Genomic DNA, 12,532 nt, shown 5'->3' on the forward strand with positions numbered 1-12,532 from the left:
TATGCAATAATACTGACATGACCATGTCTACCCGTGACCAACGTTTATCACACTATCAGTGACTATAGAGGCTAGTAGACAATCTGTCCAGTGCACTCGGTAGTAATAAAAGTCAAGATTTCAGTTAAAAAAAAAAAACAGGTTAAAAGAACGACCATTATCAGAGTGTCGCCACAGCTGCATTTTTGTTTCAGATCCCAGGTGAATCGAATGCCGCAGAAGCGACCCTACAAACGAAGTGCCAACTCTAATCTGAAAACGTGCATTTGCAAAGGGAGCAGATGCAACTTGATAAATGGTCTTCGCAAACAGAAGAGATGAGGAACAACTGAAAGTATTTTGTGTAAAAAGTTGTAAAAACGGGAATGGCGAAATTCGACGAAGGACAAAAACATTGAAAATCACGGCAAAAATGTAAAAAAAGTAGCATGCAAATGGGAGCAAAAAGTTGGGGCGCCAACGAGCTGGTGAAGGTTTAACATAATTTTAGACAAACCCCCAGGACTGGGTAAAAGACGAAGGACAACACAACACAGAGTCTCAAAATGGGAGTATGTCCTTCACACCCAAATTCGTTGTCGAAAACGCTGCGCTTGATGATTAGATATTTTGCCAAGTTATTATGTCGTAAGGACGCATCGATCACACGTTGCGCCATTATGACACTGCATTGGGAAGAGTTCACAAGAATCAATACAACGAAACGCCAATTTAGCGAACATGCAATAAAATTTTCAACACGCCTATGCCAAAATCCATGCAGCATGTTCACTGTGCAGGGGTTTGGATTTAGTGTCAGAGTTTGACGCGACTTCAAGAAAAGCTTCCAGTAACTGCCGCTACACGATTCAATCAAATATGGGGGCAGCAAGTAGTGCCGACATTTGCATCGGGGCTCTAAGAACGTTCAGACAGGGGGTTCCCCGAGACACACACACGCTTTGTTCCGCCGTAACTCCAGGCGGCAGGAAGTCAAGCGCCAGGAGAGAGAGAGGTCAGCCTGAGTGGTACACGGCCGCATGACCCGCGCCGAAGGAGAGCTCTCTCCTTGAAACACTTCTGGGGAATTCTCTTTAATTATCAAGCAACTCGAGGACAGGACGACAATACGGAGAGGGACACACTGGAATGGTGAGTCAATGGCAATCATTCAGCATCGACCTAGTTTAGTTTCTGATCACACACGCATACACTTTCTCCAAGCTCCCTCTCTCTCCAACAACCGGCCAAGAGTATTTTCGCGCCAGTTTCAGGGTTGGCACATGACGCACAGGCGGTACCTCGTTGGCTTCAGTGCAGTCGGCTGTGTGTGTGTGTGTGTGTGTGTGTGTGTGTGTGTGTGTGTGTGTGTGTGTGTGTGTGTGTGTGTGTGTGTGTGTGTGTGTGTGTGTGCTTGCGCGTGCCTACATGCCTGTGTGCTGCGCGCGCATGCGCGTGTTTGTGTGTGTGTGTGTTTGCGCGTGCCTACATGCCTGCGTGCGTATATGTGGGCGAGCGGGCGCCTGAAGCAAGTAAAGTAAAGGCCCGTTCACACATCTCAGACTTCTTTGTTAGAACAGGATGCCTTGAAACCGACGAAGACACACTGGCACCACCTATCGGGTAGCAGTGGAACACCTGCGCGGTCCCGTATATCTTCAATTTGTTTCGCGCATCATTCTTTCTTTCTTGGTTTGAAAAACTTGTCTATGTTATAAACGAACATTTCTCGTAAGTAGTACGTGCATTTGACCTCTCAAATACCGCCAAACCTTCGCTCTAGTGAAATGCAGTTCCAGGGTAACCACATAGATGGCGCCAGTTTGTCAGTGTGTTCTCCCGTCCTAAGAGATTTTAAAAGGTTTTAAGGCGCTCGGTTCTGAGGAGGTGCAAGGCTCGTGGACCAATCTGTAAAGAGGAGCACAGAAAACTCGCAACATGGCTAATGCTCATTGTGCACCCGTGAATGTTGTTGGTACTCCCTTTTCTTCTTTTTATTTTACTACATACCACCGTCGCTAGCGTTATTAAGTAGTGTATCAACAGAGGTATATCAACTCAAATGGAAGTTGGAACCACGAACCACGGCCAAGCAAATGGACAAAACAGGAAGGAACTTCGTGTTTTGTCCATCTGGTGGAGACAGCAAGCGCTGCGTCCTGAGCAGCACAGAAAGCGACAATGCGTTGGCGAACGCTGTAGAGCCCTCAGGCAGTCGTCAGATGGGGGCATCAACGCCACCTGTCGCTGGCCGAAGGCGCAGAACACGGGCTCACCGTCTCGGTGACGCGGAGAAGCCCCGGGATGCTGCAGCAGTCCTCGTTCTTCACGCTGATTCGGGTGGTGGTTCTCATGTGAGACATGGTGAGCCTCTCCGGGATCCGCTCTATGCCAACTTGACCAAAGCGACTCGAACAACGCTAAAGCGAAGAAGGCGGAACTGCTCCGTTCTCCACGCTGCACGGAAAAGGGACTCTACGCTCGCTCAGCCGGATCCAGTATGAAACCGCTGACAAATGCTGCCGGCAACGCCTCGCGATGCTCATGCACTCCTTGTGAATCTTTCGTTTTCCGGACCCCCTCTCTCGCTCTCCGCGATGTTTGTTTCGTAAGAAATTTATTCCTTTTTTGGACTAGGGAAGGTCACGGATGGAGAGAGGAGACTTGGCGAAAGCACGCAACATTTGCACACACAAGAAATGTTGCAAACAAGGATCATCAATAAGCGGAGAGCGGCAACAACTCGAATCCTCGGTCGCCATCGTACGAAGGGACCCAGAGCCTATCGGAGCCGAGCTGGTCACCGAGGCAGCCGCCCATTGGACAAGCGTATGTCACGTGGGTAGAAAACGTGACGTCACATCAAGGGGGGAGAGAATAAGGCCACCCGTACCCTCGTGTGTGAAAGGTGTACGTACGATCTCCGGTGGCTGTGTTTGAGAGCGCGCGTGCGTGCTCCAGAGGAGAGGCCGCGAGCCACACCTGCTCTTTCGTTGCCTTCCTTCCATTTTTGGGGCCCACCGCCTCTGGGGCGCCTCCTCTCCTGACCTTTTTGTCTTGTTCAAGGACGCCGGGGCACGCATCACTTGCTGGATTATACGGAACGAATACGCGGAAACGCGAGGGACCCACCTGCGACGCGGTTCCAGGCGACGACGTGCGCGAGGAGTCCTCCGAGAACAAACCCCCCGCCGCGATTGTCTCAGCGGTGTATTGGGTGTACCTTTCGGGTTCTCAGTGTTAGATGCTAGGAAACGCCGATCTCGCATTTCTCCACGGAGGTTCGGGGCTTATCCACGTAGCGAGCTCGATTTGACATTCGGGAATACAGAGCTACGTGCAGTTTCGACCGTGCTGAATTGGCGCGCGGGGGGTTGCACTACAAAAAAAGGTTTCGATTCCAAAAAAAAAGTTTCGGATCAGATTAAGGTCACGTTAACATCGCCGTTGGAGCGTGGGGACTAAAGTTTCCATTTGGATCCTGTCCCAGTCTGTCGCACAGGCGACGACAAATACGAGGTCAAGTAATGAAAGTATGCGGTCCGGGACCGGGTCACATATCAGCCGTATCTTTGTAAGCAAAGGCGCGGACTCCGACGGCATTTCCTCTAGAAACTTAGGCTTATATCGGCAAATCGATGTAACATCGGGTGTCGCGGTGTACCGCGCCCCGGCTGCGTGTCTTCCCCCGGCGGATTCCGAGGCCTTGCGCAACGCACTACAACCGAGGCTCGACGCCTGCCGCCGGCCCATCTATTTCCGAACGAGACTCTGACGCAAGACGGCACGCTCAATGCATGCCGCCTCGGAAGTGCTGCCCACACCGCTTCGCTGAAGGACCTTCGCCGATTTCGCCCACGCCCAGCTCTCTCTCTCTCTCTCTCTCTCTCTCTCTCACACACACGCACAAAAAAAAATAAACAAAAAAAAAACTTAAACTTTGAATTTTAGAACTTGGAATACATTTTAGAGCTCAAAACACAAGGACACAAAGACGAGAATCAGACACCAGAGTGCGCTACTAACAACTGATTTCATTACATGAAACGTCGCTTATGTACCATCCGTGTTTCTGATATCACCCCATCACTAGCCAACCCGATGCCAGGCCGAGTCATTGAGGAAGGCACCTTCCTTGCCACGCTGACACATGCTGCCCCACCCCTCTTACCTTGTGTTTTGAGCGCGAAAATGTATTCCAAATTCCAGAACCAACTAGCCCAACACTATCAGAATTTTAGAAACAGGCAACCGCCAACAAAGTGCAAAATGTATAGATTTACCGCATACTCTCTGCACATCCTGACAGACGGACTTCTCCGTGTGTCAGGATTTAAACTATACGCTCTATATATATATAAAAAAAAAATGTTTTTGAAAGGTTTATTTTAAGTCCTAAGAACTAGGGGTGTCGCGAACCGGCCGAAGTTCGAGTTCGACCAAGCTCGACTTTTTCGAACTTTTTGTGGAAATTTCGACGAACCTTGTATTGAGGTTCGACTCGAGTGCGCATGCGCGACAAGCTGGCCAGTTGGCTTCGGATTGGATGGTAATGGCTAAGGGATGAATTAAAGGCACCGCTGATTGGTTATTTCAGTTAATACAGTACAAAAAAAAATTAGGTTATTAACGTCTTCAGTTATTAGAATTGGTTTCTTTTAATTGCAACTGTTCATAAAATGAAATAACCCTTTGCATAAAAAATAAATTCTCCAAACCTAGACATGTTTGTATCAAGGTCTGGCCACACTGTCCGCAAAGTCGAACCGGTCGAATTTGGTGAAAAGTTCGAAGGTTCGTCGATTCGATTCGACTCAGTCGAACCCCGAAAGTTCGACCTAAAAATCCGGTTCGACAAAAGTTCGCGACACCCCTACTAAGAACTCTCTCAGCTCGTGAAATACGGTTTCGCTAGGTTTCGCCTCAAGCAATATCGCCCCCTGGCGCACTCGAAAGGCAGCTGGGTAAAAAAAAAAAACGTTTTGAAAAAAAAAAAAAAAAAAAGTCTAGAAGAATATAACTTTTTAGGGTGCAAAATATGGACGAGCCGAAGAACCCCTAAGAGTTCTTTTACGACCAGATTTTTTTAGTGTACTGTTTCCTAATCTGCTCGCCTGTATACTTTCGCTTCTCACGTCAATAGCATTTTTTTTTTTTTTTTTAAAGCTGTGTTCTCTGGATTTTTTCCAAAATCCATTCGTTCCAGTGTTGGGTAAAGTGCAGGAAGTTCTTTAGATAAAGTTGCTCCAAACGTATCCTGAATGTAATTTCTTCGTTTTAGTTACTCGTAAATACTGCTGACATTATTTTGGAAGTTGTGTCAAAGTTCGAGCAACGTTAGGATACTCAGTAGCAATATGCACGGAAGTATAGTAATATGCACACGATAACTTTTTTTTTCTTCAAAATTATTTTCTGCGATGATTTTAATTTTTCACAAAGACGTTCTTAATAACACGGCAGTAGTCTCATAAAAAAATTTGCCTGCGACTACTTTTCCGCGGAACCATAGAAGAGCCAATCACTGTAATCTGCAGAATGTTTAGGTCTAAAAATGAGGTCCATGATGGGACGTTGAAAGTTCGTGACTCAGTGTCGCATCGCAGAATTCGCTTTTCGGTCTAGACAGACTTTTGACCGCGTCATGTTCGTCGAGCTCACTAGGCAGTTTGCCGTGATTGGCTCTCCAAGCGCTCTGCGGTTCAGTATGGCGCACGGTCATTTACTGGCGATTAAATGCCAGCCATGACGTAGGGTTCAGGGTGTGGGGGGGAGGGAGGGGTTGTCGGGTTGAGGCACCATAAGCATCTCTACTGCCTGGCACATTTAATTTTTTTGTTTGTTTCCTCAATATTGTATATCTGTAACGATGAAAGTTCATCAGCTCGCCTGCATATTTTGTTATTAAAGCATGAAATGCTTTTTACTCCTACCCCAAATCTTAAAATGTTGTCCGTCTGTCCGTTCGTGCATTTCCCGCTAAATTTAGCGTGGAAATTGATATCACATGACCTATAGACGAATTCAGTTCCCCCCTAAATTTAGCGGGAAATTTGATGTCACGTGAGCTGACGTCACGGGACCCACAGACAAATTCAGCTTCCCCGCTAAATTTAGCAGAACAATTGACGTCGCATGAACTATGCACCAATGTAGTTTTCCCCGCTAAATTTAGTGGGGAAATTTAAAATTGAAAGTCCTATAATGCATTTCATGCATTCTAGGACCTTGAAGGTAAAGGTCCCTGCCAAATTTTCTAGGGTAAAACACTTTCTGAATCAGATGTATTTAAGGTCGCCAATACGGGGTAGGGGCCGTTCGTCGAAAGACAATTCGTAATAGGGCAACTCGTAGCAGGGCCGTTCGTCGCACAGGGCAATTCGTCGAATCCCGGACAAAAGCTCACCGGACAAAAGCTCACCGGGCAGAAGCTCACCGGACAAAATCTCACCGGACAAAAGCTCACCCATTTTTTCACAGACCCGGACAAAAGCTCACCCATATTTTCACAGACCCGGACAAAAGCTCACCACGAGAAAATTTCATGCTGGTCTTAACACGAGTGCGGACAACTTAGGTGCATGCGTGCGACACAAAAAGGCAACGATAAATTAAATCTGACAGGCGCATGGTTTGTTGATTTTAGTAGAAACAAGTTATTTATCGATTGGTTAGAAGCGAATGCAGTCCCCCACTAGCTCCAGCAGTCTTGGTAGATCTCGATGTACATGCAAGCCCTCGCAAATATTTCTAAGACGATTCTGCAGCTGCAGAGTAATTTTTCGCACCCACTTTACGGTGGGCTCACCTCTCCGGGTTTTTGTCAATGCCGTGGCAACGAGCGCCTGATTTTGTTGTAGGCATTCAATCAGCTTGGATGGGCGTGGCCGACGAGCTTCTGGAACCCGGTACTCTATCTTTCGCAGGTGTTGCTCATCCGGTCTTTATCTTGAAGAGTGGTGTCGTACATATTCCACCGTACCGGGGGAAACTCCGGTCGCCGTCGGCGCAGAGTCAGGCGAAGGGAAGAATTCGCTCTGGGTGCCGCCGCAGATGGAACAGAAGCATAACGGAAGCGGCCGTTGAAATACGTGCAATCAAAATAGTCCAGCAGGTAGCCGATGTCACCGGTAGACTTTTCCCTGGTGGTTAGTTCTTGTGGAACAAGCTGTGGTGGAAGGAACCCGAGCCTATCTAAAATCCCGCACAATTTTTTTTTTTTTAATTGGTCATTTTCTTGTACTTCTCCAGAAGGCCGAACTCCCGCTCTTTCAAAGTATTTTTTTTTTTTTTTAAATCGCAACTCAATGGTGGATGAGGTACAAGTTCTCCTAAAAATGGTCCAATGTCCATTGCGTCCGCACTTTATTTCAGCGCGTGTTTCGCCCGGGTAGGAAAAAAAAAAGAAATCGAGGTGAGCTTTTGCCCGGGTCTGTCAAAAAAAGGGGTGAGCTTTTGTCCGGGTCTTTCAAAAAACGGGTGAGCTTTTGTCCGGTGAGCTTCTGTCCGGTGAGCTTTTGTTCGGTGAGCTTTTGTCCGGTTACCCAATTCGTCATAGGGCGATTCGTAACTAGGACAACTTGTCGAAAAACGTGAGTTTTGAAATACAAAAAGCGTCGCCGAAGGTATTCTGTTTAGAAAGATTAGTCTCCTGTTTGGTTCTAAGTTGATAAACATCTTAGTTAACCTTGGAAGCACAAAAACTAATTTCATGGGTGCGGGAAAAAATAAGTAAATAAAGGAAAAGGGTCACTATAGTCAGTTACAGGTTAAGAAGGTAGCGGCAAATGCCCCTCAAAGGGAATCAGATATCCCTCCGCCACCTCCCCATCCAATAGCGTCCCACCGTTTCCGTGACGTCGCGGCCAACGCGCGAGGAGGGTCTTGCTCTTCTGTACATATTTGCTTTATCTTTCGACTTTGACTTAGCATTGTGGAAGCCACGAGAGGGAGATTAGAGTTCTCCCCCACCGACGGAAACAAATACGACTTTCGGGGATTAGCTTCCCCCCCGATGGATACAAAGGCTGCTTTCAAGGGCTCGGTTCCCTCTCCGATGAATACAAAGGTCGCTTTCTTAAAAAGTGGGATCGGAGACAAGTGGGAATCCATTGAAGCGGAACAAGGAGCGTTTCCAGTGAACTCTTCTTTCGACTGCGGAGAGATTTGAAACAGGCGCATCACACTTGTGGGAGGAGCTTCTCCTACCTTCTTGACTTGTAACCGACTATAGTAATTGCACTCACCTAAAAATGCGCAAAAGCAACAAAACCCATAAAAAATGATCAAAAAGAAATGTTTCACGAATTGTCATAGCGACGAACCGCCCTACGACGAATTGCCCTATGTGACGAATAGCCCTGCTACCAGCTGTCGTGCGACGAATTGTCATGCAAGAAAGGAGGATGCAAACTTTAACAAAACTCTTAGGCAAAACCGCTGAACAGGAAACACAACAAAAGAGGCAAGAAAGTGACATAGTTAAATAAAACAAAATAAATAAACATAGGGACGGACAGAACAGATATGCTGTTCTGTCCGTCCCTATGTTTATTCTTTCAGTTTTATTTAACTTCACCAACGCGCCCACGTTGAAATAGAAGTTACACAGCTTTTCTGTAACAGATAGCTGTCTCCGAGTGGAGTTGCACAGTGAAATAAAACGGTATTCCCTTCCTCCGTGAATTGTTTTTTTTATTATTCTTTTTAAAGAGAGTGCAGTGTGTGTATGGTTCATTATCACGTCCTCGGCCTTTCAACACGATTAAAAATGAATATATTATAAGATATGTACGACTGCACAAACAGGATTTCAGTGTGGTGTGGTTTATCTTGGCAAGGAAAGGGAAGAACTCGTTCGCTGCAGCAGACTGCGGCATTATCTGTCCTGACAAGGAAGGCCGCAGAGACATTGCGGCACACCGGCTCGAACGAAATGACTCACTCTCACAAGACACGGCGTCTGAGCCACATCCGGGGCGAACTAACAGGTGAGCTAAGCAAAGTTAGATATTATCCGTACTCCAAACAACAACGGCGCAGTTGCCTAAGATTTACGAGCAGCTAGCTCCAGGGTGATGTCACTCTTTGCCCGTGTCATGGCTCACGTCGACGCGACGCCGTTGTGACTCCACGCTCAGCAGGAAAAAAAAAAAAAAAATGCGGAAGGTTCGCGAGGTTTCTGAACATATTTGCTGCTTTTGTATTATATTCAACTTGGGGTGGGGGGAGGGGAAGTGAGGGAGGGAGTGAGCCAAGGAGGCATGGTTTCTGACAGTGGCGGAAGAGGCAATCTATGTGTCATCCAGAGCAAGCCTGCTGACATTGGACATTGCCCTCGGGCTTTGAAGCTAGTCGATGAATCAGTAATTGTTATCGCGCACACTTAACTTGAGCACACGATTCGACTGTTCGGGTGTCCAGCTTCGAGGCAATGACGATATCCGGCAAACAATGAATGCTCTTTCATACCGACGGGCAAACTGGTAAGAAAATAAAAAAAGATAAAAAGCCAACGTTGAATCGTTTGTGCCCGTGGGCCAAACGATTCAACGAATTAGTATGGTGTTACTTCATTTTTGTTATCTTTATTGCTATGCCTGCTTACTAAAACGAACATTTTCCTTGGCTACATGAATCCCTTACTGTTATCACATATCGATCACACTGTCCATGCACTGTATTACGATTCTCTCATCTTGGTTTATCATTCAAGCAGTAACTCCTGGTTACAGCCGCGTTATCGGGGCAAAAACCTCAACCCCGCCCCACATTCCATCAAAGCAACATTCGTCTGGAATACACCCTCAACAACCATTATTTTAAAACTCGTCAATTTTGCAACTAATAATACAAAGACATGTAAATACATGAAAACATCTCATATTCTCTGTGACCTGAAATCAGATCTAAATACGGCACAATTTGGAGAAGGAGGGGGAAAAATAGTCCTAGCGAGTCCAGGGAATGCACCATCTCGATCCGGAGACATCTGGGGTTGCTCCAGAGGGCGAGCATTGCTCAAGAAAGCCGCCCAGAAATAATAATACCGTCAGCAACAAAAATAAACGTTCCGGGATGGAATGACGTCGTGTGCTTAATCATACAAAAGCGCACAGACTGCACAGACACAGAAGAGGGAAGGGGGAAGGGAGTCACTGAAAATTGGCAGGAGACCAGGGAAGGGGGTATTTGGGTGCTGACATTTGCCGCCGAGTGGCCGCTGGGAATGCCGGATACGTCATTCGCGACAGCATCACTGACCTAACCCCAATCCGCTATCAGTGTACTACACTCATAGCTCGCTTCACGATTTACAGTGATAAGAGTTCTCGACGCTGCTACGTCACGCTGTATGACGTGGATATGTGGCACTGCCCACGTCGCACGATGACTGCTCTTTCATTATATTGGCAAACAAAAATCAATAAGGAACACAATTTTAGCGAAACACGCCCGATTTTTGGTTAGTACTATGCTTTCTCCTTCATGTCAGCCCGCCCGCGCGATGATCCTGTAGCCACGCCCATCTCACGACGATGGAATATTGCGTTTTACTGGGGCGCCAATAGAAATTACCCGCCACCACCCGTCGTCTAGCCTTCTCGCACGTGTATATCAAGCCTATCCAATACAATTTCTCAACCAAAGTTATTATTCTTTTTTTTTTTTTTTTTTCATTATACGAATGGGTGAAATTTTTAGTTATGTCAGGGAAACAAACATGGTTTTGATCGCTTGTCATCTCTGAAGCCAGTCTCCACATACTGTATACTGAGGTTTTAGTTGGACAAATATATTCGATACACTGCACATTTGGAGTTACCTGCTCATATAGATGGAACGGTTTGAACGGTTAAAAAGGGGAAGAAATACATTTATAAGACGAATACATAAGATAAGAAAATTATAACAAAGGCCGAGGGCGCGGCAGTGGGCCAACGCCAACGAAAACATCTTGACCTACAAGGCCCGCTCCAGATTTTCGTCTGCTAAAAAGGGAAGCAGACGCTCCCGCCGCCGACAGCGACTGACCGCGTGGGTTTGTCCCCTCTTTTGTTCTTTTGAAAGCAATATTTATCTCTACAAATATATTACGTTATGGTGACCCGTGCGTTCCAGATTTGTACACATAATTTCAGTGTAAGCGAGAGAGGCGCACAATTCCAATTCCAAAGATCAGACACAGGCCTATCGAATGGCTGTCCTGTGTGTGTCCTTCGTTCATATTCTACTCCCTCAAGTGGGAGCAGGTTGAATGCGTGCAATATTTGGCCAAAAGAGGGATCACTCACCGTTTCAAGAATCTTGAGGGCTCCATGCACGTTACAGGCGTAGCCGGAGTTAAAGACCATCGGTGCGCTGCTGCTTGTCGTCACCTTCGTCACAGTGATGGTATGCGACATATTGACTCCTTTGTTGTTGTTTTATTTCGCCGAAGGCAAACAGTACGATCGTTTTGGGACAACGCGCAAAATTTGCTGCCTCTTCTATGACGGCGAGTCGCAACGCTGGTTGTCTGGGTCTTGTTGCTTTGCCGGTTCCGCCGTCTTTTTAACGCTCGCTTCGTTTTTTCGCTTTGCCCTCTCTCACTTGGGGCGTGCTCACTCTCTGCTTTCGGAGAAATCTACGTCGCTCCCTCCCTCGCCAACGCGAAAGAGTGCAGCCAGCGAAGTGGGTCGAAAGTTTGTTCCCGCGGCAAAAGATGGCGGCACATATGACCCCCTTTTTTTCCTTTTTTTTTTTTTTTGTTTTCTCCCGGAGGCTGTTTTTATGTGTGTGTGGGGCGGGGCGCCGAGCGTTGGGCGCCGAACGGTATGAGACAACTGCACGCGCTTGCACTAGTCTCTACACACCTTCATACACTCGCGCTTTTCCTGAGCGATAACGTCAGAGAGGCTTAGAACAGAGGTCCCAAACGCTTTGGGTCCCTGGAGCAGCTTGTGGCGTCACACTGCACATGCGCTTCTCTGGTGAACGATAGCTTTCGGTCGAGATTGGCTTTTCGGAGGTTTGGGCCGCCGGCCGTGCGCCGCGAAGCGGCGCATACGGGTGGGCTAGGTGAGTTAATATTTTTTAATGAGTCATCCACAGACTGTCGCCGCTAAGCGGCGTGAACGCAGGCGGGGGGTGTGTTTACACGCGACCCAGTGATACACCCACTGTACCCCATTGCGCCTCCGAAAAGCCCGACCCCTTTGGGTGCCCCGAGCGGCTTGGGACGTTACAACCTTTGCGCTTGCGCCGTGTGACGCCCCAAGCTGCTCGGGGGACGCAAACCGTTGGGGCCCACCATTTTAAAGCGGGAGTCATCGGGATCCGGACAATATATGGTCCCGGACAAAATGGTCCCGACTGCTGGGCCGGTCCCGAGTGCTAGGGTAAAGCATCTCAGATATGTATTTTTTTTTACAGCTCAAATTTTTGTTTTGTTTTGTTTTTACTAGTGCGCTTTATTTGGCGAGAGTCTGCTCAAGAGCCTAGCGTTGGTTAATTATTTAACGCAATTTTACCGCTTAAGGATATTTTTTTCTTCTACAGCCATGTTTTGTCA

The 12,532-nt window shown here is 47.3% G+C and overlaps 1 protein-coding gene across 4 annotated transcripts in view; it reads right to left on the minus strand.

The window, feature by feature from the left end:
* LOC8036391 overlaps positions 1–11,668 on the minus strand; it is a 32,345-nt gene extending 20,677 nt beyond the window's left edge. Inside the window, exon 1 of one of the 4 annotated variants that reach the window (XM_042287148.1) lies at positions 11,274–11,640. In XM_042287148.1, the coding sequence (XP_042143082.1) occupies positions 11,274–11,384 (111 nt within the window). In that variant the 5' untranslated portion in view covers positions 11,385–11,640. Of the gene's footprint in view, positions 1–2,255; positions 2,707–11,273 lie in introns of those variants that run through there. The other 3 variants (XM_042287149.1, XM_040211375.3, XM_040211376.3) reach the window with 3 other exon arrangements.
* Positions 11,669–12,532: the final 864 nt, after the last annotated feature.

The sequence above is a fragment of the Ixodes scapularis genome, unplaced genomic scaffold (assembly GCF_016920785.2).
Source record: "Ixodes scapularis isolate PalLabHiFi unplaced genomic scaffold, ASM1692078v2 PGA_scaffold9__187_contigs__length_104089568, whole genome shotgun sequence".
Taxonomy (NCBI): domain Eukaryota; kingdom Metazoa; phylum Arthropoda; class Arachnida; order Ixodida; family Ixodidae; genus Ixodes; species Ixodes scapularis.